Genomic DNA, 26,637 nt, shown 5'->3' on the forward strand with positions numbered 1-26,637 from the left:
CCGAAAAAAAAAGCAGGAACTTAGTTATGTACACATTTTATATGTGTTTAACAAATTGTTCCGACAATGATGTTGCCATCTTCAGAAACTAGAAGTTGCTGAGTAATCAGGTAATTTTCTGAGTAACTTTGATCACTGATAATCTATGTAAACATATTTTGCATAACTCAAAATTTTATAAAAACTTTATTGTGAACACATGTCTATTTGTTGATTACAAAAATATATATTAATTCTGATTTTTATAGATATAACCAGATTTTGATTCAGAGGCATAAGTTAACAATTAGATTATTTTAACAAGTACTATGTATCTTTAAATTTGTCCCAAAGTGCAATATAAGTACATTTTCGTTTGATTTATATGATTTATTTAATATTTCATTTTCAATTAAATATATAGCTATTGTTCATGTTGGATTTATATACAAAATCAGCCATCTTAAATGTAAATTGTAGAACTGCTTTGAAAAATAATTTCTTCCAGATCCTTAATGTTTCTTCTCCATGTTTCTGCACACCCACGTCTTTTTCATCTTAAAAATGAAGATGACTCTTCATCTATTGATTCGATATATCTGGTGATATTCTTGTTAGTGAATTGAATCATAATGATTTTTGGCTATTCCATGAAGCATTTCTGCAGTAGCTCTTCCAGTTTGTTCTAACATTCCACTGAAAATTCCCTCCTAAAACAGAGCAACATTTAATAATTCTGTTATAATAATGAAGGAGTTCATAGTCAGATTGTTTAATAGAGTAAGGAAGGCAAAGCTCTTTCAATTTTCATGGATAATTGAATTTTCAGGTGTCTACTAAGAAACAACATCCAATTAAACTATTGCCAGAAACTCATCGACACTATGAATCAAGAAATACACTATATTTTGTCTTAGAAAACCATTTTTGTCAGCTAAAACGAAGATATTAATACACAGGAGAAATAACACAGGACCCAATACTGAGCCCTGTGGTACTCCGATCTGAATATTTCAAAGCTATGCCTTCCATCAAAGAACTAGGTATCCATATCTGCGGATTGTCTCTAACTCCATATTTAGAGAGTTTTTCAAAATGATAGTATTGATGACATTCACCAATATTGTTACTAAGGTTTTAATATTTTATGAAGAAAGTTTAAGTTAAGTTATCTGCGAATGATTTCCTACCTTATTTTGAAGTAAAATATAGGGATGATCAAATTCTTTAACAGTTCCAGCATCCATAACTAAAACTTTATCAGAATCCATAACTGTATGGAGTCTATGAGCTATCGTAAGAACAGTACATTCGGCAAACTTCTGTCTTATGGTATTTTGAATTAAACTATCAGTTTGTGGATCTACATTTGCTGTGGCTTCATCAAGTACCAATATTCTGTTATTACGGAGAATAGCCCTAGCCAAGCAGACAAGCTGCCTTTGTCCTATGCTGAAATTGGAGCCTCCTTCAGATACCATGGAGTTCAAACCGGAGGTGAGATCATTTACTGCTTCTTTCAATTCCACTTCTTCAAGTGCCTTCCACAAGTCAACATCGGAGTACTCATCGAAGGGATCTAAATTCTTTCTCAAAGATCCTGGAAAAAGAGGACACATAGGTAGAGTATAGTAGGTTACACAAAATTTTGGATTTATTTGAAAGGACATTGATAGAAAAATCAAATCATGTGATGATCGTTTATAATCTAAGAAACACTAAGTTTACTAATTAAAAAAAAAATGGATACTGACCAGAGAATAGAACTGGTTCCTGTGGAATGATAGATATCTTGGATCTTAGATCATGAAGACCCAATTTGGTGATATCGACATCATCAATTATGATCTGACCTTCAGTCAGAGAAAGTTGGAATAATGCGTTTATTAGAGAAGATTTTCCTGCACCAGTACGTCCAACTATTCCCACCTTTTCTTTGGGCAAAATAGTGAAATTCAGGTGCTTAAGAACTGGTGGATCTCCAGAGGCATATCTCAAATAGAGATTTTTAAATATGATCTTTCCAAATTCAGGCCAGCTTGATTTTGGTTTCTTGGATTCTTCGGTTTCTAATGCTCTCTCATGCTCTATCGAGCTGTATTCTACAACTCTCTCCACTGAAGTCATCTGGTTTTCTAACTCAGTTGACTGCCTCATACCCCATTGCAACATTCCAGTGATACCAATAGCCTGTGTTATCACAAGACCGACGTTGCCGCCAAAATGATCTGAAATAAAAAATATTTATATCTCCCATCAAACTTGTACAAAATTAAGTACCTACCATCGTCAATGAGTAGAAAACTGAAAGTTACTACGATAATATAAACAATACAGATCAAATCCAGCCAATATCCAAACGCCCTTGATGTTGCTATGAAACTGAACCAAGCAGAACTGTGCAGATCTTGATGGGTGTCAAATTCTTTAGTCAAAATTTCTTGAGCTTCAAAAGCTCTAATTGTTGTCAAACCATTGAGAGTTGCGTTAATATGAGAGAAAACTGGACTTCGAGCTGAAAGTATGAAATATTTCAAGTCGGTGCGCAGAAAAACCAAAATAGATACAATTATATTTATTAAAAAATTGATCAACAAGGTATTTGATTTTGAATTTGCAAGGCTAAAATCGTCTATTAGCTTGAATCATTCAAATTCAATCATAGCCAAGCTGTTTTATTTATTTACTTTCAAAAGCTATGAGGTATAAGTAAAAACATAACTTAATTATGGAAAAAACTTACTAACTCCTTCCAATCTCTTGACATTCCTACTGGTACTCAGGTAGAAAGATCTGAGTAAATAAAATATGATGGCCATCACTGCTGTTGGCCCTAATAAGATGGGGCTAATTGCTCCAATAACAATGATTATACCCACAAGTGTCAGTCCAATTTGTAAACAATCAATCATAGCTCCAGGTAATTGTTCGTCCACAGCTCCCATGTCCTTAGAAAATCTATTCAGAATCCTCCCGGCAGGATTGTTATTGAAGAAGTTCATTGTGGCTATCGAAATACTTCCAAACATGTTATCGTGTAGCCTTGTAGAAGCTCTCATGCAAATGACAAAGAAGGAGAAGGATCTCACAAGGGTCAGAAAAACGAGTGAGCCCATTATGACGGAATATATAATGATGCAGGTGTTTCGAGAGAAATCCCAAAAATCATCACTTTGTATGGGAGGTACAACAGTTGAATAACTAATATTTTGCATAATCTCAACTTCTGTGAAATTTCTGTCTTCTAGATTTACCCTGAAAATCAACAATTACTTGTAACATTTTATAATATAACTCAGAGACAAGAAGTAAAATAAATCTGTTTTGTACCTACCAAAATGTTAAGAAATAATCCGAAACACTGGCCAGACCCTGTACAATGAAGAACATCATAAATAACATGAATAGGACACACCAATTCCCACCAGCTCGCAAATAAGCTTTATACACATAAAAACCTAAGCTGCCTTTACTCATCTGTTCCTCAACCTGTACAGGAGCCTCTTCAACTGAGCTTCTACTAACAATTGAATTCAATCTCTTGAGTTCCGTTTCCTCCTTTTCTTTCTTTTTTTCTTCTTCATTATCGGCTTTTCCAAGCAGTTTCGTGAAGTCGAGGTCGGTATTTTGTAACTCTCTGAATGTGCCTAGAACGAAAAATTGTAATCTGTATCTTATAACATATCAAGCAGAAAACTGGATAGTCAGTAAAATACATTGAGGGAAAATAAGAAAAGTAAGAGTTATCTTAATTAGAAGAGGAAAGAAATTACAAAAATGAGAAGAAGAAAGAAATTACAAAAAATATATGCTGAAAATTAATGTTAATGACTATTTATCAGCAAATTTTAAGAGAATACATTTCTCACCTTCTGCTTTCATGAATCCATCGTCTAAATAAATTATATGGTCTACATCATTCAAATATTGCAACTGATGGGTGATTAATATTACTGTTTTATTTTTTAGGTAACCATTTATGCATTTATCGAAAAGTTCTTTTCCTACATGTGTGTCAACAGCTGATAAAGGATCATCTAAGAGGTAAATATCAGCTTCCTTATATACAGCTCTTGCTAAATTTATTCTTGCTCTTTGACCACCACTGAGGGATACTCCTCTATCACCTACTAAAGTTTTATCGCCATATGGTAGAAGCGTAAAGTCTCTTTCTAAGGCACATGTTTTAACTACAGTTTTATAACGTAGTTTGTCCATTGGTAACCCGAAAAGTATGTTTTGTCTTACTGTTCCAGAGAATAACCATGGTTCTTGTGATGCATAACTGATTTCACCATTAACCTCTAAGGTTCCATCCATCAGAGGTAGTTCCTTGAGTATTGTTTGAAATAAACTGGATTTTCCACTTCCAACTGGTCCTATGACTGCCAACAGTTTTCCTGGAGTCACCGAAAATGTGATTTCTGACAGTGTGTTGTCGATTGAAGCTTCGCTCCATTTTGCCCAACCATTCTTCATAAAAATACCCATGTTTTCATCTTTTTTCGAAATGCTTGTTTGGACACCATTCATGGTTGTTTCAGCGCTTTCTTCGAACTGTTTCTTATCTTTTAAACTTTTTTGGATCTCTTTCTTATCGTCATTCGGAGATCTCTCCTCGTAGTTGAGGAATTTGTTCAGTCTGTTGACTGAAACGTTGGCTTCTGCTACCATTACTATACCAGTTGGGAAGAACACAGTCATTGTTGCTCTCAATATGTTGTAGAATGACGTCAAAACGAATACCTTTTCAGCATTGATGCTGTTTCCGAGGAGAACATAAGCGATGATACTTGCGAATATGGATAACCTTGTGTTGAAGATGATGAAGGATAGAATTATTCCTTTCATGAAGCCTGCTATCCTGAGCATTTTGATTTCATATCTGAAAGAAATTTTTTATAGAAAAGGATACATTTTCTACCATGAATGAGTTCGTAGAGGTTGCACATTTTGTAAGAAACAAAAATTTCGTTACAATGTCTGTAATTTTCGAATTTTGATTTTCCATTCGGGATTCAATATTGGAATTGCATATTAGACAATAAAAGCGCAAAATTCTTTTGAAACGTCCCAGAAGGAAATAAACCACTCATAAGTTACAGACGAAGATGCAACACTAGTTGCTGCTGAAACTACACTACGATTTATAATCAGAAAATTGGAAATTCATGATAACTCGACATTGAGTAAATAAATGGTTAAAGCTTTTTTTTCTAGGATAAAAGAGCGCTGTTCATTAATGACAAGTATGGTACCGTATTTAGAAAACCCAGGCAAATATCTGGAATTTCTGGGATAACAATCAATGTATACAAATGGCCAAGAAGATAGGCTGACAGGCTGCAAATAGAGATGTGTTTAGAAAAATCCAATCCCAAACCGAAGACCATTTCACTTATGCTGATGAGGATAAAGTAACTTTATATAATCTAGGAACAAAACGTGTACCATCGCCTTTGAATTTAGAAGAGGAATCGAATCATAGTATTCGTACTGCGTGGGTACCAGAACCTAAGGCTTCTTCTATGGCTGTACGAGTACTAGTACCAACAACACTTGACCAAATATTAAAAATGACATGACTCTTTTTGAATGCAGAATGAATTATGGATTGCATCTTAAGCACTTACCTTCTGGCTATTCCAATTAATTTAGCGAATGGTTTCTCCCAAGCGTACATTTTGATAACTTGAATACCATTGATGATTTCACTCATCAAACGAACTCTTTCATCTGTTCTCAGAGCTGTTTTTAAACGCACAATGGAAATTTTTCTCCCAACATAAACTGAAAGAACAAAATTGTTTTATAAAAAATAAATGGTAGGGGTTCGGAAAATTTCAATTTGGAGTTGAGAAATTCAAGACTTTATAGTCCTAATCTAATTGGTTTTTATAGCAGTTGAAGGCAGATATCGAGTGAAAAATCCGACAAGCAATTTTCCAACTCTATTGAACAGTCACTGGCTTCAGAGCATCCTTATTGGCAAACGGGTCAATACATACAATGATTTGAGTTTCTCTAGGGACACCGTGAATGCTATATAGAAAGAGATAATGCAAATGGCAATCATTTGACAAAGACGTCTCCAAGAATTCAATTGTAAAGAGGAATCGGCTAATCAATTCAATACAAGGCATTTTCATATAGAATGTTCTGATTCATAATTCTGCGAATGTGCTTATTTGAATTTTTTTCAGCAGACTCTTTGCAGTTACTACATCTTATACAAATAGAATGAGAAAGGGACATGCCAAATTTAGTGCATCTTTCAAAAGTACTGGAGTTCGTATCTCTGAGATCAGATTGTATCTCCAATCCAGTCATATACTTACTTTGCATGGGAATGAACACCAAAAGGAGTACAATACCAAGAAACGCCGAAACTCCAATCTCCAGGTACAGCAGATATGACACCACAATCGTCTCCAGTGGCGCCACCCACAGCTGGTGTCCAAAAATAAGCGAAACATCGAACCTGTTAACGTCATTCGAGAGAAGATTGACCACTTGCCCAATCGTCGTCTGTCCAAGAGCTGAATTGCTCAATCTCAAGGCTTTTCTGTAGATAAGAGAGCAGCAGGCTACCCTCACCTTCATCCCTAGATGGGACACACCCAACATATAGGGATGAACAACCAAAACGTTTATCAAGGAACATAATACAACAGCACCAGCATAAATATAAGCATCATCTTTAGTTATTTCTGTATTGCTTGGAGAATAAAAATCCAGCAATCTTCCTATGGCAATTGGTTGAATTATTCTGGAAGAAACTCAATGAATTAATTGGAGAGAAAGGTAAAAATTGATAATGACACATCTGAATGTTATTTTTTCTACAATATGTACAAGTATTATTTTGTTAACTAATACATGAATGAAGAAAATTATCACAAAATGTAAACCTTCATTTTCAGTAGATTTTTAGGTAAATGTAATTCAACTGAGAACTCAGAGTGTAGAAAAATTCCTCAAAGGAAGAGAAGCAAGAATAACTAAAGTGTTGCTTTCTTATTTCATATAAGTACATTTATAGGCATAAAAAGATTTTTTTATCATAACTATTGATTCATAAATGCAATTCCGTTATGAATTTTTTCCTTAAGAGGTGAGTTGCAAATTTTCTCATCGAATTAAATATTAAAAAATCGTTTTAAGATGCTCTTGACTTTCAAACAAGAAATTTGATTGAATTTAGACATGAAATTACACACACCTCCCAAGAATTAGAAAAATACAATTTCGTTTTAGCTCAAAATTTTGATAGGATCACGATATCTTAATCTAAGGTCATTCGGCAAGATAACAATGAATAAAAGGAAGATAAATTTGTAAATTGGCGGTCTGAGACTTTTGATGTTTGTGACGTTGACTGATAAGAGCTTCTTCATTCATAATTGATTAGAATAATGAATTAAAAATATAATTATTTATTTCAATTAATTGAATTGTTCATTTTATCGTGTTTGACAAATTAGTAAAATATCGTTATGATCATAAATACATAAATCTACTGAAAATGTATTTTTTCTAGTCCAAATTTACAACAAGAAAATTGAAATAAAAGTATAGAATAACTATATGATCATGAATTTTGACACATATGGTAGTTCCTGAATATGCATTAGATGTGTTCCTTCAATTTCAAATATGCAGATATATTAGAAACACTCGTTCTTCTTATTCTATTGAGGCAAATTAAGCAGGTGCCCCACTCTAGTTTGAAGTGAATATTATTGTGCTATAACACTTATGTGCTAATGAAAGCTGAACTGAACAGAAGGTGCAATACAATTACAGAAAAATGAAAAACGCTTATCTTGAAAAAATGTTTACCAATAGTAAAATTGGGAATATAGTAAGGAAAACAATAAAATCTTGAACTGAAGGCTAATGTATGTAGAAGCCTATATTTTAATGTGGGTCAAATTGACAAACACAATTGATTATTTGAATGAGAAGTAATCAATTGGAGATTAAGCTGTACAAATAATCAGGTCAGGAACTATTGATTCCAATAGATAGATCCCACTAGTAAATAGCTGAGATAGAGAAAAGAAAAAAACAATATAAGATTGGAAATTAGTCACAAAAAATAATTCAGGATTATAATCTGAAACATCAAATATTTTTTAATAATCCAACTCTAATTAAGCTTATTGAAATGATTATTTTTTCGAGAGTGAAGAGAATAGGTTATTATAATATAATAATACGGATTTTGTTTTTTATTTTTTCTCGACAAAAACTGATTGAAAACACAAATATAAAAAAAATGGAAATATGTAATTGTATAAATTAGCTATTTATCACTTGTTAACATCTTTGAATCATTACCTTACGATAACATAGTCCTCAAAACATAAAGTATGTGCTCTAGATTCATGTTCTTGATGTTTATAGTTTTGTTTTTGATTTTTTCTCTCTTTTTTTTGCAGTTTTAACTCGACATATAATTATTGCCTAGATTATGTATGTAAAAAATTCAATAAATAGAGAGAATAAATAGATAATTCGATCATCATCTAACAATTGAAATTTATAAAAATGGTATAAAAGATACGCGAGAAGTTTAGAAGAATGAAAGACTCATCAATTGCCATTTTAGAATTAATAGGTACCTAATGGTGAGATACACGACACAATGCCATCATATCGACTTTGTTGAAAATTTAAATCCTTTTCAACAATAAAGGAATCAGTTTCAAATAAGTAATGCATGAATATTTAGAGGTAGAGTGGTAGAAGAGCGCAAAATAAAAACTGCTAGAAGCCATACGATAAATTATATTGCATATCTACAAAGAAAGAAAACAGTGAGTATTTTAGCGATGATATCTAACCTACGATGTTTCCGAAATGGGACCAACAATGAAAAATGGATTAATTAATATTTATTCATATTCAAACATTTCAATAGTGAAAAGAATTTCCATAATCCATTTTCCACAGGGAATTCGTGAAATATTGAATACTACTCATGTCTGATGCAACAATTAGAAGGAAACAATTCCGGCTTTATGCAATATTGAATGGATGAAAAAATTACCCCCTAGCAAGTTCTAAAATAAAATAAGACTACACTAATTTGTACTAAAGTCCTACCCAACTTCTAGTTCACTGATTTTCAGAATATTTTGAGAGGATAAATTCATGAAATAATTTGTCAAATTTTTTTATTTCTAAACGTTGAGATAATGCCTGATAGCAGAAGTTATTTATTTAGCTAACAAAAAAGACTATTTTTTTTATTAATCACATAACAAAGAGGCTTTATTGTTTGTTTTTTCTTCAGTAATCTTTTCATCCTATCCAGGCCTTCTAAAAGACTATCCACAATGAAAATCAACTATAGATGAGAATGAATATCACACACTATAATTACTGTTTTCGAAATGCGGCATCACTGAAATAATGCACCAATTTTCCCAAACAATAGGGTTGGCATAATCTAGATACAAAAAAAAATTATTAGAAAATATCATATCGGAAAAAATCTTCGAGCTATAATAACGTTGGACAAATCATTATTAAAGTTTACAACGATGAAAATAGATTAGTTGATTTGAGAGATTTCTCATAACAAACCATTGAATTTTAAAATTGGCAGCTATTCATAAAATGAACTTTAGCTTACATCCAGTTCATAAAGTCTGAATCAATTTTAATGAGAATTACATACGATGAAGATTATTGTTTCGTCCATTTTTACTTTGATTTATTAAAAATGTAGTGGTAAAGGATTTTCTATTCAGGTTTAATCTGATAAGTAAAAACTTTAGAAATCTCAACTTTCAGCTATCGGCACTAATCAAAATAGAACAAAATTTGATTAAATGTGTAAAATACCTACCTATCTCTAATTTTTACCAAAATAATAACGTTGAATTCAATATTCTTTTTGATATGATTATTCGACCACATAAATCTAATATGTACGATGATTTTTTTCATTATGAATTATGACTCATCTCGATAAAGAGTTAGGTACTAAATTTTACTTTGAACTCAGATATGCATTCAATTGAAATCGATCTATTCCAAGTATCAAATTTCCATTTTACAGTGCAATGCAATGCATAAGTTGTATACCCTATCAAATGACTAATTTTCTTATAAACTCTTTAGAGTCAATATTTCAAAAATAATATAAGATACTTTTCAGAAGTAATTTCATTTATATATTAAGAATAAAAAATCTGAATTGGAAATAGCTTGATCTCAGAATAGGAATGCTTACATGTGAGTATATAATTGAAAACATTCCTGAAATTCAAATTTGGTATCTGCAAATTAACGTTTTTTATGAATAGTTTTGAGAGCTATTAAGAAGATATGAAATCTATAAACCTATTAAATTCATAATTTTATGAACTCGCAGAATGCAATTCAATTGATCCGGAAATTTTATTATTGTATTCAGATTTTCATTTGACTCATTTAACCAGGTCATAAGGCTAGCATTTATACCGATAATTATCAATAATTTTTATTGGAATCAACGTATACAGTATCCTATTGAAACCAATTTGGTTTTTTAGAAATGAAATCAAATCTCTCAAGAATCTTTAAGTCACTGACCATTTCGAACTCAAATTGTTAAATATGTATCAAAAGTATGTAATAAATTAGTTAATTTTGCTGAACTTACATTTTTAGTTACCAGATACAATGAAATTTTTCACATTCCTATTACTTGATGAATGTTAGGGTAGGTGTCAAGCACCTATTCAACAATATTGATTTCGTTTTTCAATACCCAATATACAGGGTATCCCAGAGTAGGGGTCACAAACAGTCAGAATATGGTATAGATAATACTAATGAAAATAAGTATAAGTATCCCAAATTTTTACAATTTCGTGAAATAGACTGGCCAAAAATGAATACTATTCTTGTTAGTTTCTCAGTTTCTCTCAGAGAACGAGAATGGGGTATCAGATTTTGTCCATCTACTCTGGTTTGAAAGTTGTAGTGCTAAAACATCGTAATTTACCCACCCTGTACACATAGCTAGGACGCATGTTTGCCGGAAATTTGTTCTTAAATTCATTAGCACTATCTACCCTATTATCAGTTTGTTAGATCTACTCTGGGACACCCTATAATCCCTAGGAAATAAGAACAGAGTAATCGAATTTTTGTATCCATCTGTAATATCTTCTACCTGTTCGAAATTTATGAACTGATGAATATCATTAGTTGTAAAGGTAATCGATATCTCTATTGGAAAAACTACTAATCCAAACTCACACATTACTGACAGTTATCCAGCTGTCTACTGATAACATGATAAACACATTAGGAATTTTACGCGAAGGTTGAAATCATTGTAAAATTTTATTTGTTCAGTTTATAGAAGTTTGTGTTTGTTTTTTATATATTTCCTCAGAGTTCCCATTGATGATATCTCATAGAGAAATGTCATCGTCATGAATTTCTTCTGTCAATAATTTAGAATTCATTCTATCTCAATTAAGACGATCAAAGAATCAAACTCATTGAATTATTTGAAAATTTTAGTTTTTTTAACCAATGTTTAAAAGTACACACCTAGTCACCGAAACCCCATCAAAAAAGAAGAAAGGTATCGGTTGATCAAACAAAATACGTAACAAATTGTCACATAGAAAAATTTACAATGGATAATTCCCTTTGTGGTGTGTTCCCATGTCCGAATGTTTTCATATTGAGATTATTCTTATCGTGAAAACGGCTTTCATAATACCGTCAAGTTCAGAAATAATTGGTTATTGAGAAATTCCACACATGTTGAGTAACCGGACAATAAATAAAAAAGATATTATGTTCGATGAATTTTGGAATCTTCACTAAAATGGTTATTGGCAGTTAAATTCAACTTGAAGAATTTCAATAGCTGGCAAAAGATATATGCAATAATGCACTTCTCTCATTCATTATTTGAGAAATTTCGAGACAAATCATTGAATGATATCTCACTCATCGAATGAAACAGATTTCATATATTATTCCTTCAAATTTTTCAATTTTTTTAGGTCATGGGTATTGAAAAAATGGAAGGCATCGTATTTTCAGTTCAAATATTCGATTAATGAATGAACACTGTGTTTATTCAAAACCTTTAATCCGATAAAGATCATATTGTTTGAAATATGAGTACCTATTACGGCTTCAGTCATTCAACTGCAATCTACATCAAAATAATCGTCACTGAAGTAAATATTATAACGAATCATAGAGTAATAACCATAGATAGAGGAAGTATACGTAATTTTTACATGTCCCCAACATTGTTAGATTACGTTGTCGGATTGTGATTTATTTTCAAATCCACAATTTTACTACATCGTTATTGATGTATATTATATTGAATGAAATATATTTATTTGAGTGATTCCCGATTAAATATGCAAATTTGAATACTTGGAATCCGATATTTTTCCTAATTGTCGATTTTATAATAAGCAGAATATTTATTATTTTCTGTAACTACCTGCTGAAATCCAAGGTTTGGCAACTTTTGCTCTCCTAGTGTCATCGGTTGTTTCACATCGTTTGGCGCGCTTGAAGTTTGTTTTCTGAATTTCTGATATATTTAGGTATTTACTTCAATTTATTTTGAGTTAATATGAAACATTGATTCACAATGGGACTTAAGAAGTGCGTTCTTTGTGGAGAAACTCGCGAATTGAGTGAAATATCGTATCACAGATATGTTTTCATTTCAGCGCGCTTCATGCCAAATTTGATAGTTCATGTTGGGGACAAAATTTGTTTACTGCAAATGTCATATGCTGCCTCTATCTATGTTTATTACTCTGAGAAATGAATCAATCATCAAGAATAAAATATTTCTCAGGTGTACTTACCTAATAGATTCACTTACAGCTAAAATTATTCCGTAGATCATAAACTCTAGGCCAAATACCCTAAACAAAGCCCTCCTTAACGAAGGTGTTTTTTTCTTCTTTTTTGCTCTTTCTTCTTCTTTCTGCCATGCTCGCTCTAATCTATCGCCCAAAGCTTTGGATTTGTGTTCGTTTAATGTTTCTGTTAAGTCGGCCTCTGTAAGGTCCCTTTTGAAGCCTTGGATGAAAGTTGGAATGAGGTATCTGGAAAAAAAAATCACAAATGAAATATTTCCGACAGAAATTTTGCCAAAAGTAGGGAATTATGTAATTAGATGAACCATCGGACCAAGATCATGGCCAAACTAGATGACTGAAGAAAAACCGTTGATTTAAACATCATTACATTTCTCTGTTCCTAAGAAGGATATATGAAGTAAAAACCAATTGTTGTATCGAATTTATCTTAAATAGCGTTCATTTTTTTTGAGAAAAGTTCATAACTGCGAACGAAACCTGTGGTATCTTTGCTTCAACCCAATCAATGTTATATCTGGATGAGAAAATAAAAATGGACCTAGTAGAGGCTCTTTTCTAGCCCGTTATGAGTAAGGAGGGTGTATATGGCAGGGACCACTGATGATTTCATCAGAACTACCGGGATGAAACACCGCAATTCTATATCTATATGATGAATTTTATTTTCTTTCGAATTGTTAATAGATGAGCTCCTAAACATTGGTGTATATTTTTTAATCACCCTGAATCTGCAACAACTAGTCAGTAGAGCATCTTCAGAATAATTGTGATATCACAAAGTAAAGAATAACAATTACTCAATTGATAGCGCATACAATGTAGATATATTCAAATAATTGTAGTGAACACATTCCTGGTTATTGAGGAAAGCTAGACCTACACGTGTAGTATAATTTTTAAGGATATAAAATGTATTATGCAAATTCTTCCATTTTATCAATAGAATTCATTGGATATATGAAAATGATTCGATGTAATAGGTGTACAAAATATAAAAAAGCCGTTTCGGATTAAGCCCAATAAGAAAATTATAAGTTATACAAGAATAATTCATTTTCTTACTTGTAAGGTTGGGGTAAAGCTGATAAAGGAGATATCAGAGTTTTTGGAGATCTTGAAAGATTCAGGATAGAAAACAATGAGAAAGCATTGAACAAACATAAAGAAATATATAAAGCAAACTTAAAACTTCAAGTTAACAACAAATTTTGAATAACAAGAACCAACTAAAAAGAAATAAACAATACTACATAATTAGAAATGAACCATAGAAATATACCGTATGTTTATCGAAAAGTTGACTATCTGGTTGACTTAGCTTCAAAGTTTTCTTCTATATTTAACAAGAAGTAACTTAACAGAAAACTGTAAAATATACAAAGTGATACTACAGCACTTTTTCGCATTTTCTATTATAAAAAGTAAAGTGAAAAGTCCGAAAGGCTAGTTCTTCCTTCAGAATGATTACAAAGGTGCAAATAATGTCCAGGAAATATCCAACTCTATCTACGTTGTATTTTCTCATCGATTTTCCATAACTGTCTCACACTTGCAATTTATATATTTACAGATAAACGGGAACAAGACAATTAGCTGTTCGATCTAGAAGGACTGAAATAAGGGAGGAATTCGCTTGTAACTCTGAAGTTGGATTTTCAACAAGTGTGAATTTTCATAAATTCAATATAGTTTATTTCTGTTTCAATTCAAATCTAGAAATACGTCTCCGATATAACACGAAAATTGAATCTTTCTTTGTCTCGGTATTCTGAATTGCGCGTTTCGTATATATTGAGGAAATATAAATAAGTTTTCAAAACAGGTCAAATGTTATTCATAACATTCACTTCCAGAAAAATATTCCATGCACGATTAACATCATCAAGTGAAATAGCTAACAATACTGTAGGGACAAACAAAAGGAAAGTTTGAAATTATCAAAATTCTTTATAAATTTCATTGATTATAATTTAACTTCAATAATAACACCAAAATTTTTCGATATTGGACCTTTTTAAATAAAAACTCATAAGTATTTAGATAACGAAGGGAAAATAACAAAATGCATTGATTTAATCAGATTTTTTTTCAAATTATTACAAGTTCAAAGTATGACTTGTTACTATATCCTTTTTCTCTGAAAACAAATATTCACGAATAACAATTCGTGATGCAATATCGATAATTTTATCTACGAAAACTGAAGACCTCAATATTAATGTTCTCCAATTTTCAATCGAATTCTTGAATATACCTACAGATAAAATTCTTTTCACTGGATGAAACATTTTTGAGAATCAGTAAAACAAAGAGCTGATATTTTTTTATGGTGAGTATTGAATGTTAGATGAGTCAGCTAAACATTGGCTGGAACGATTGATAACAAATTGACCTTAATAGTTTTCTTGTCGAAACTACAGTCGCAATAATAAATCGAAGGAGCCTATCAGATATTGAACACTGACCTATGTTGAACAATATCAATTACAAATAATTTCATAATCAAATAAGCCCTTCGATTCATTAATCTATCGACAAAGTTTGCACGAATTTGTTTATAAACATTGCCTAAAAAAAATTCACGCAAAATTGACAAAAATGAAGGCAATAAACTATTCGAAAATGACTTGCGAGTTTCTCTGCCTATAAATCGACAAAACGTTTATGTTTGTACAGTTAATCATAAACTTCAGAGAATTCTATTGGTTTTTTTGCGATAATTTTTACTTCAAATTTCTGCGGTAATCTAAAGTGTTCGTGGTAATATTCCTAGAACGTTAAACTCACGACATGTGCACATTAGAAAATCATCAATCTTAGTATGTATGTTCAATATTAATATTGACGGAATTATTTAAATACAATACGGATGTGCAAACTGTAATTACAACCGGTAATGATTACTTAAGGTACCTGCAGTTACTAGTTATCGTTTTATCAATCCTTAAGTAAATAAAAAACGAGCCTGAGATTATTATCTCATTTCAAATCAAGTATTATCCGAGGTTCAAACATATACCTAATCGAATTTGAAGAGGAAATACAGTTTATATTGAAAAGTCCACGGCCTACCATAGTAAAACACGTATTTTTTTGGAAAATTCGATTTTATTATTCAATATAGTTGCCTTCGAGGGCGATACAGCGATTATAGCGATCTTACAACTTTTCGATAACATTTTTGTAGTACGATTTGTTTTTCGCTTCAAAATAGGCCTCAGTTTCGGCGATTACTTCTTCATTGGCGCTAAATTTCTTTCCAGCGAGAATTGTTTTGAGGTCTGAGAACAGGAAAAAGTCGCTGGGGGCCAGATCTGGCGAATACGGTGGATGCAGAAGCGATTCAAAGCCTAATTCATGCAATTTTGCCATTGTTTTCATTGATTTGTGACACGGCGCATTGTCTTGATGAAACATCGCCTTTTTTTTCTTCAAATGGGACCATTTTTTAACGATTTCATCCTTTAAACGATCCAATAACGCTATATAATAATCGTTGTTGATGGTCTGGCCCTTTTGGAGGTTATCAATGAATATTATACCTTGCGCATCCCAGAATACTGATGCCATAACCTTACCAGCTGACTGTTGTGTTTTTTCTCGCTTTGGATTCGGTTCATCGAGTGCAGTCCACTCAGCTGACTGTCGATTGGACTCTGAAATTAAATGATGGAGCCATGTTTCATCCATTGTCACATATCGACGCGAAAATTCAGGTTTATTGCACTTAAACAGCTTCAAACACTGCTCAAAATCAAAAATTGTTGCTTTTGGTCGATTGTGAGCTCGCGCGGCACCCATTTTGCACACACCTTTCTCATGTATAAAAAACCGTGAATGATATGATGTACACTTTCAGATGATATCTTCACAATGTCTGCTGTTTCGAGCAACTTTACTTTACGGTCATTCAAAATTATTTTGTAATTTTTTTTTTATGTTTTCGTCGGTGACAGCCTCTTTTGGGCGTCCACTGCGTTCGCCGTCTTCGGTCTTTTTTTCAATTTTTTTTTCAAATAACAAAAGTAGCTATACTCACAACGCAATATCTCACAAACTAATGGTCGGACTGCTGTCAAACTTTAACACGTATCGTTTGAACTAAAAATCATATGGATTTAATACTAGCACCGTCATCTGTGCTATTATTCCAGAATCCGTCATATAATGACTACAGCAAAACATTGTGAATTAAAGAAGGTGTTTTTATTTCCTAATTTCCAATTTCCTTTTAGAATCATGTAAGTGAAGTGAGAAGGTAGATACTTGGCAGGTATTATCAAGTTGGCAACATTTAATTTTGCAGCCATTGCTTTTAGTAATTGGTGATAAATCATTTCAATGTTCTAGAACTTCCACAATAGTATTTATGAATCACAATGAAGACTTTCATTTTTTTTTAAACATAATCATTATGGAGGGTGGCTCACGTAGAACAGCCAAGACGAATCAAATATATTTCAACCCATAGTCTGTACAAAATTTTATAATTATAATAAAATAAATTACATTAAAATTTCCATGGACAGTAAGTATGCTAAAAAAATTATGTTTGACGTTTGTTCCGGTGTAAAAAAAATTGGTTGGAAGTCATGGATAGAGAGCAATAAATGGTCCAGATTATTCCTTTCAAAACAGGAATTGTCTATTTGTTCAACATTTTCTCTTACACCTATTGTAGTCGATAACTTTGCTGTTATTGCTAATCCTTTTATCAAACATGTGTGCTTCAAAATGTTTATAAAACATTGAATAAAAATTCAATTACCGCCTAGAAGCAAATGATAAAAAATTCAACATCTCAATACTTGGAGAATTCACAGTCCAAATCACTCTTTGTTCACATTGCTTAAGAAACACGCTGAACCTATCAAGTTCATCAAAAGAAGTTTCCTGCCTGAAGTCCCACATTTGGCGCACCCTGTACATTCGAAATTCTGCCATGCCGCTCACATCAATCAGTCTTTATGATTCGATTCATAAAATTTCTATCAGCAGCGTAGGATACATACTTACGTAATTGAAGGTTTGCATATATATGTTCTATTTATATTCTTCAAACTTGAAAGTATTCTATTTCGAGTTCACGCTGTGGAATATTCGGCAAGTGTCGATATGCACAAGGAAATGAGAACTGACCTTTAAAAACATCAAAATTCTCGTTTTTTTTTTCAAGAAAAATGCGGCGGAAAATATGTAAAACATAATTGTTAAAATTTTGACTGCCCTGACAATTTCAAGTCTAGAGCAAATTCAACCAAACTAAGCTTCATGATACACACATAAGCAAGGTGCATGTCCTCAACTTAATACTCTGTATGGAGTTATTGAGTGACCTGAATCTCAGCACTTCAGGTATTATCAATTAAGTATACCTGAAGAAGGCATGTTCACCTTTATTCGTGCTGTAATGAAAAATAATCGATCATATTGTTATGTTCTCGGTTAATTGAATCGACAAATTTTCACTATACTAATTTATTTCCCAATATAACCTACAGTCTTTTCAAATATAAGGTGGAGCAATATAAACTAAATAAATCGAATGGTTTGCGCATAGGGCCACTGTTATTGGTCAAACAGTCATGAAACCTATCCCTCCTTCGTCCCTTACACACTGCCAGGATAGTACTCACAACGGAATTGGAATGGTTTGTATATCCATTTCACAGAATAGTAAGTAAGAAAGAAAATCTATGGCTTTACTTGACGAGATATATATTTTATTTCTAGATTAATATGCAGTACAAAGTGTACGATTATGTGAATTATTCATACTTCGACTCTGGATGGACTTTTCCTAGTCGAAAGCCCTCCTATTTATGCTGTTTATATTGCCCCGTATTATATTTGAACATACTACAAACTCCTCTCGAAAGAAAGTAGTGCTCAATTTTCAAAATATCTTATGTGGGTGTAGGAATCTCAATTCGAAGGATTTTAGAAACACATTAAGTTCTATAGATTCTATTATTGAATCTACCTATTCTAATGTGATGACATCGACATCCGGTACCTATGTAAGTTGCAACAATCTTGATACAACATTCAAAATGTTCATTCTATGCGAACAATCCTTGACAAATTTATATGGAGAAATCTGAAGATTTAATACTTACGAAAAGGTCACAACTGATAATGGAAAAGCATTTTCTCTTGGGTTAGGTTTCCTTTGTTTTTTAGACGTACTATCCATTTCTCAAAATTGGTCCTGAAATAGAAAACATCAATAATAACTTCAAAACAATTTAATAATTTCTGGAAAATATTAGGACCTTTTTCATCTAATCGTTTTGCGATTTTCTCTATAATCTTCTCCCATAAGTGGAATGTCAAATCAAAAATGAAACTGGGCCAAATTTATGTCCTTGAATCGTTCAATACACCTGATTTATTATAGTTAAGTCATTAAATAGTTCCATAATCCATAATGAACGATAAGAATTTGATTAAATTTTTTTTTTCATCGGAAGTTGATGACTTGCATTGAAGTGTTTAAATGCATACTGGAGAACAATAGACGGATTTATCACAATGGCGGTAAAAATGATTCATTTTGTTTTGGTTTTAATTATAACACTATAACCTCAAAAAATTCATTTATGAATTGTTCATTTTTAGATATCAGACAATCGATGAAATGTTATCTATAGAAAATCTATGGATATTTGTTTTCTTATTTAGAACAGATTGAATTAGGATTTTGCGGTCAAAGTATTCTTTGTATTGAGTAGGTATATTGGTTATCAAATCATCATATATGCTTCCTATTTAATGTTTTTATGAGTCGGAAATTAATTTTTAAAATTTGATATTGAAGCAGTATGATATTCTCTTTCATCAGTCGCCGTGGTAAACAAATTTAGTATTGATTTCTTTTTAGATTTTTTCAATTAAAATCGTTGGTACGTTCGAAAAATAGTATGAAATAAAAAGGGAATGCTTTCCAGCCTTGATGTTATTTATTATTTGTTCCCAATAGGTAGATACTATGAAACTTTTCGCAAAATATTTTGTTTTTCATAGCAGTGCTGGTTAGGTGATTTGTGCCTTATTTTTTTGACTATTCACTATTCACGTAGAGATGAGCAAATGAATGAAAAGTAATATATGAGGAATATTGATTTTTGAAAACTATGTCAACATTGTTTCGTTACAGATAAAAATAGAATCTTAGTCATTGTATTCTGATCAATATTATATAATTGGACAACAACGATAAGCAAGTACATGTTAAATTACGCACAGTAAAGAGTTTTCTAGGTAAAATACTTCTGATGTATGTAAATTTTATTTGTGAGAATTTTTTGTTGAAGTTTTATTTGATCAGATATAAGGGTTTTTTCAAGTTCATAGTAAGAGAGGCAAGCACATATCAAGTGCATTCTCTCACTAATTACAAACCAAGAGAAGATATGATAAAACTACTACCTAGGTAAATCTCTTCTCAAAACTCCTTAAAATGTATGACCTGGATACCTATATATATACAATGGAATTTGTTTATCATTCACAGGTATTTCAAGAGGTCCTCCAAACTTTCTATTTTGGGTTCATTGAAATCATTAGAAGGAAACATATCAGCTTAGATTTTCACGAAAAATTAAGGCAGCAAAGTTTGAATTGTGCTCCATTTTGGCTATACAGCCAAAATGAAATTATTGACATAATTGATTATGATGATTGAGTTAATATGAGTTCTATAGATTATATGGGAGTTGGTAAACATGGAGTGTTACCCAAAAGAACAACGGTTACAATAAATGAATAAAGTTGTTGAAATATGTTTCATCTCAAAAGATATTGAATTATTGGTACCTTTGGAAGATAATGTCAATATTGAAATATCGAAAAATTGTGGTTTATCCTCTTATCGACCACAATGTGGTTTGCCATTGATATGTTTAGTTCTCGAAGGATATCATACTATTTCACAATTTATCTATATCTAATTATATATTTATATGAATCGCTAAATTTGAAATTGAAGGTGCATCAACAATTTTAGTGTTCTTACACTTTTAATATAGAAATCGGTTGATCTAATACAAATTCAAAAGCTCAATTCTAGGGAATACATAGGTATTTCAATGAAATAAAAAGGTGAATATAATTGAGAGATAATTCCAAATGAAATTATAAGACGTTAAAACCAGTATGAATCCCATTACTACTGAATTTACCTACTTTGTCTGCAAAATATTGCAGTAAATTCTGAAGCTCCGATATCATTACCATCAAATTCGTGCCTACTCATTGTATTAAATAGTTTTTCAATGGTATCATTTCGATACTGGCTAAAATATATATTTAAATGAATGTGTAATAATTCGGTACACCCACTAATTCATTAAAGTAATATGCATAAATTATGATTATGTCATTATCAATTATGATAGTGGTAAGTAATTATCATTATTGAAGGTTGTGCTATGCAATTATTCACTAGTAGGTGATATAACAATCGATTACCTGCAAAATAATCTCATTCAACACTACCTGTCAATTGTGACAGTGTGAGTTGAAGCCTGTGCGGAATTTCAATTTTTTTACCTAAGAGATGAACTGAATAGAGATATGTATCTACAATGACATAGAGTCAAGAGATTACCAAATCATTTCAATAGGCAGCTTTAGAATTTTTTTCGTCTTGAAGTTGGCAAAACTCTCCTTTATAGTAACAGATAGTTTAAATGTCTTTTGTAATACAGTTTGTTAACATATTGCGTCGTTTCGGTTTTCAGCTTGTGAATTTGATAATTTTTTGGACAAAAGGATACTGTTTGGGAAAAATTGTATAAATATACAAAAATCCCGAAATTAACTCCAGTCCTTATGTCAATTTTTTTATTCAATTTATCGACTGTTTTTTGAATCCTAGTTTCGTACCTATAATTTTATTTTTACTTCTGTTTGATATACGTACTTATTTTGTAATTATTGAAATGATTGTATTGCTGGACAAATATAAAAAAGTAATGGCAGTTCCAACACATTGTAATAATTCAATATTTGAATAGGCTCACAGTGAAAAATTTTTATCATAAACACGTAAATACACGGTGTCACATTGAAAAGCAAACAGAGGTTTTTCGGGTAGAAATATTAAGATTTTGGAAAATCGGTATAGGGCTCCTCAATATTATTCTCGAGAGGAATATTTTTTTTTTAAATATAAACCATCTTCGAATCATTGAACTTCGAGGGACTGACTCCCTCAAAAATTGACGGGTTCGAGCGATTTTCCATAATCTTGATTAATCTACTCGAAAAATTGCTTTCCAATTGAACTGAAACTGAATATCACATCTGAATCAATCAAATAGCGATGTCGACATTATTTTTTCTATTGTCGATGTGTTGTTCACTCGGAATTCTTGTCAGAAGAATTCACTAGACCTATAATTTCAAAATTGAAATCGTTCTCTACCGGTTGAAAATTTATTCCTTCATGTCGTTAACCTTTTTTCTAATATCCCACCGTGAAGCCATACTAGAATTCACTGATGAATGAGAATATCAATATCGACATTCCATTTTAGACACGTGTTTACATCGAAATTATATACATAGGCGTACAACTTTGCTTCCGCCGTTTTTTCCGAAATTCGAGATTTTATTGTAAAAAAAACTGATTATACATTTATGATTCAAAGTATTGTCCATCGCTGGCCACTACTTTCTCTCAGCTTTCGGGAAGAGTACGAATCCCGCGTTGAAAAAACTGGTCATCTTTTGAAGCTATTCACGAATCGATCCAATTTTTTACTTCTTCAAAAGACCGGAAGTGCTGGTCAGCCTGGCCGTGTGCCATTGATCGAAACAAGTGATAGTCCGATTGGGCAACGTCTGGAGAATATGGTGGGTGGGGTAGGACTTCCCATTTCAACGTTTCCAAGTATGTCTTGACCACTTTCGCAACATGGGGTCGAGCATTGTCATGCTGTAAAATCACTTCATCATGTCTCTCGTTGTATTGCGACCGTTTGTTTTTCAATGCTCGGCTCAAACGCATTAATTGCAATCGATAACGATCGCCTGTGATTGTTTCAGTCGGTTTTAACCACTCATTATACACGAACCAAATACTGGGCATGACCTTGGAACCGTGAATATTTGGTTTGGCCGTCGACGTGGAAGCATGTTCGAGATATACCCATAATTTTCTGCGCTTGGGATTATCGTAATGAACCCATTTCTCGTCTCCAGTCACAATGCGATGCAGAAATCCCTTCCGTCTTTGCCTTGCAAACAAACGCCATTCAACATCTCTCGGCTGCAACTCGTACGGCACCCAATTTCCTTGTTTCTGAATCATTCCCATGGCTTTCAGGCGTTTTGAAATGACTTGCTGCGTCACTCCCAATGATCCTGCCAATTCTTGTTGCGTTTGACACGAGTCTTGATCAAGTAATGCCTCTTCGAAAACCTTCTTTCTTCCACAGTCATGCTGTTCTTCGACGTCAAAATCCCCGTTTTAGATGCGTTGAAACCACTCTCGGCACGTTTTTTCACTAATAGCGGCCTTACCATATGTATTTGAGAGCATTCGATGAGTCTCAGCCGCAGATTTCTTCATATTAAAGCAGAAAATCAAAACCTCCCGCAAATGACGAGAATTTGGCTCGTAAGCTGACATGTTTGATCGAGAATAACTTTATTATGCAGACACAAATCGACTGATATTTCGATGGCGCTATGTTAAGATAATTGATGTTGGTGATTTCATTGCGAAATTTCATGGAGTTTTCAATCAGATCAGACGTGATAGTTATTAAAAGTTAAAAATACCGTCATTGTCAAAACAAACTTCGTCTAATCATATTACGATGGATTCAAACTTCAAAATGGCAAGTATAATCATCTTGTGCCATTGCTTGCACACGGTGATAATGAAAAGGATGTAGAAGTTGTCCTTTGAGTACTCTCTATACAGTTGACTGCACACAATGACCATTAGCTACAATTTCCCTTGTACTAATGACAAGGCAAATTGCAGCTAATTTTTTTAATTTTCTTCGGCTTCGCTGAGTACCTACTGCTTCAACCATTTCTATAATTCAGAATTTCGTATCAATAGCGTCGTCAGAATCTTAGAAAATTCAAGGAGAATAACAAAAAAATGAGTAAAGATCTTTGAAACCACATATAATATACGGTTATGTGGTTTCCAAAGACCCAAATGTCATCTGAAAAAGAACGAACTGAAGGCTTGGTTGTGGTATCTCATTCCATATTAAACTCCATGTCTCACAAATGTTCTAAGTGATTTGAATCCGGTAAAAGAGGAGGCCAGTTTATCGTTAATCAATGATTTGAGTCAAATCTGTTTCGTAGAACTAGTTGTCTGACGCAGTGGAACGCCTCGGTTGAGCAATTGATCTTCTTCGTTTTTCTCTTCCTGCTTATATCCTCAAAAAAGGGTCAAAGACAAAAGGTTGATATTATTATCATAGCATATTTCAATTATAGTCGTTCGGCTGCCAAAAAATCGAGTTGAAACAGTTACTTCTCTAGGTTCTTGGTGTCACTCAACGTAATAAGTTATAAACAAGAGGTTTCATAACCAAGTCATCATAGAGATAAAATTTAATCCACATTCAACTTTTTATTACGAAATAGTTCTTCACAATTTACGTTTAGTATTTACTCCAAACATTCTTTGATATTTCACTTAGTCATGAGGATTTAGTCACTGTTATCGGACATCCGTATGTGATTACACTAGCTACAGAAGAAGTTTTTCAATGCCAAAGTTCAGTTCTGAAAACCTATTTACTTCTACCGTTTATAAATACTAATTGCCATTTACTGTCTAACTATTATTCACTGGAATCATGTGGGTAATCAATAATCATATCGATTATTTATATGAAAATATTTTCTTCAACGTTATTACCAATTGTATCCCAGTATTCAATTAAGATATGTTACCATATTGATATTAAAGAACACGAAATTATACAATACATACATGTTGTCATGTACAATTGGATTTTAAATAATGAATCTTTCGAAATATATCCACTTTTGAAAACATACGACATACAATTATACAGGTTTTCATAAATGATTATAACACAATATAGTGGGCTATGAAAAATTTTTAATCAACTCATTGTTGGTTTGGAGATAATGAGAATACAAAAAATCTGTATAAAAATGATACTTCACAATTCACTTATAATTGCCAATTTCGAAATTTTATCATATAAATTAGTTGTCAGCATTGTTGAAAAGCGTTAAAGAACAATTCAAATGTCACTATGATGTTAGTCGAAAATATAGAGCGATCGCACTTGAAATATAGAGAAACCACGATATAGAGACCGAGCGCTCAAAAAAAAAAGCTTCTGACTTGTTTTGGATGCATTTATTATCAATTTCACGTCCTATCCGTTAATCAATGTAAATCATCATAATTTGTTTCTTACAAGATCAACAAAAAGTTTGATAGCTACTGGTCTTTCTACTTCACCGCCTGCTGTCAAAGGACAACTCGAACAAGGGTCGAAGGGTCTCTGTCAGAAGGGCAGAACAGCTGTTTTACCTGCGCTAACGGCTATCTTTGTCCCATAATAATTGAAGGCAACAATTTAGATCATGGGAACAATAACAAATACAAAAACATTCCAAAAATTGTGAGAACCAGTTCATGGGTAAATTAAGGTGCATTTTCCGAATAATGGGAATCGAATGCAATTCATTAAAAAAAAATTGGTATATAAAAAGCACAAAGCAAATGAATGGACAATAGTATTATATTGAAAATTAAATGAGTATAGAAGAGTAAATTCTATTGGTGAGCTCATATTTGTATTGAAACTAATAAAAGTTAAAGAAAAATCTGAGAACACCTCTAACAATTTGAATAACATCAGTTTTTTGGTCACATAAATGAACTCTTCTCGTTCTCGTATACTTTTATGATTTGGTGAAGATGTAATAAAGAACTGTCCTTAAAATTGAAAGATTCACAACGAAATAATCTAAGCAGAAACATATAATCACTTCAATAGAAGACTTTCCCATTTTAATAATAGCTTTCACATTGAACCGAAGGATCTGCAAATTACACAAATTTTAGCAATTGGACTGAAAGAAAATAGTATCCTACAAAGTAAAATAAGCAGCTTTCAAACAATTATAGTTGCTTTAGTAAAATTAATTGACCATTGGATTTGGGAGTATATCACATTTATATCAAGTATTTTTCAGCGAGTGTATGACAACTCACCATAAAATTCTTTGCCGAATATTAAAAAGATCTCTTTCTTTTATCTACCATCACTCAGATCATTGATCAATTAAAATCACGAGTGTGGTTCTTGGAAATTAAAACTAGTCACCCACTACCGGCATTGATACACGATAGATACCAAAACCGTTCTAGATCTAACCTAAATCCTAACTCCGCCGCAGGCCACTAGTTAACGGAGACTGAAAGCAACGCATGTCAAAGCAACGACCTTTGTTGTCGGAGGAAAAATAGATCCCTCCTTTCCGTAGGACATCAAATGGTCATGGATATTCCGATGACATACTGAAAATTCATGTTCGATATGATAACACCATTGAACTAATAATAATTTTATTAATTCTATGGATAACACTCTTATGTGATGGTAATTCTTCTTATTTAATAGTTTTCGGTTAACCATTGGCGTAGACCACATAATTCATCTGGAATATTTGAATATATCTTTTCACATAATTATGATGTTAGGAAATGAAGAATACAAAGAAAAATTAAGAAAACACTGCTTGAAGTCAGTAACATTTG

The 26,637-nt window shown here is 32.3% G+C and overlaps 1 protein-coding gene across 2 annotated transcripts; it reads right to left on the minus strand.

The window, feature by feature from the left end:
- Positions 1–167: 167 nt before the first annotated feature.
- LOC123677391 (probable multidrug resistance-associated protein lethal(2)03659) lies at positions 168–26,391 on the minus strand. Of its 2 annotated transcripts, XM_045613881.1 has the most exons (13): positions 26,092–26,391; positions 18,974–19,065; positions 12,837–13,079; positions 9,371–9,436; positions 6,318–6,748; positions 5,613–5,769; positions 3,849–4,864; positions 3,314–3,626; positions 2,723–3,234; positions 2,264–2,494; positions 1,734–2,207; positions 1,170–1,579; positions 168–689 (listed from the first exon to the last, which is right to left on the minus strand). In XM_045613881.1, the coding sequence occupies exons 2-13, from the start codon at positions 19,048–19,050 to the stop codon at positions 594–596; spliced, it is 4,026 nt and encodes a 1,341-aa protein (XP_045469837.1). In that variant the 5' UTR covers positions 19,051–19,065; positions 26,092–26,391; the 3' UTR covers positions 168–593. The 2 variants fall into 2 exon arrangements, with proteins under 2 accessions (XP_045469837.1, XP_045469838.1); XM_045613882.1 differs by lacking the exon at positions 9,371–9,436.
- Positions 26,392–26,637: the final 246 nt, after the last annotated feature.

The sequence above is a fragment of the Harmonia axyridis genome, chromosome 4 (genome assembly GCF_914767665.1).
Source record: "Harmonia axyridis chromosome 4, icHarAxyr1.1, whole genome shotgun sequence".
Taxonomy (NCBI): domain Eukaryota; kingdom Metazoa; phylum Arthropoda; class Insecta; order Coleoptera; family Coccinellidae; genus Harmonia; species Harmonia axyridis.

Bases quoted from the DNA above. Each gene is read 5' to 3' on its own strand.
- LOC123677391 (XM_045613881.1), bottom strand. From the start codon at position 19,050: ATGGATAGTACGTCTAAAAAACAAAGGAAACCTAACCCAAGAGAAAAT. The intron at 2,495-2,722 runs GTAAGTTTTTTC...TCATACTTTCAG, and splicing joins CAAGAGATTGGAAGGAGTTA to CTCGAAGTCCAGTTTTCTCT. The intron at 2,208-2,263 runs GTAGGTACTTAA...TTTTTATTTCAG, and splicing joins TTTTCTACTCATTGACGATG to ATCATTTTGGCGGCAACGTC.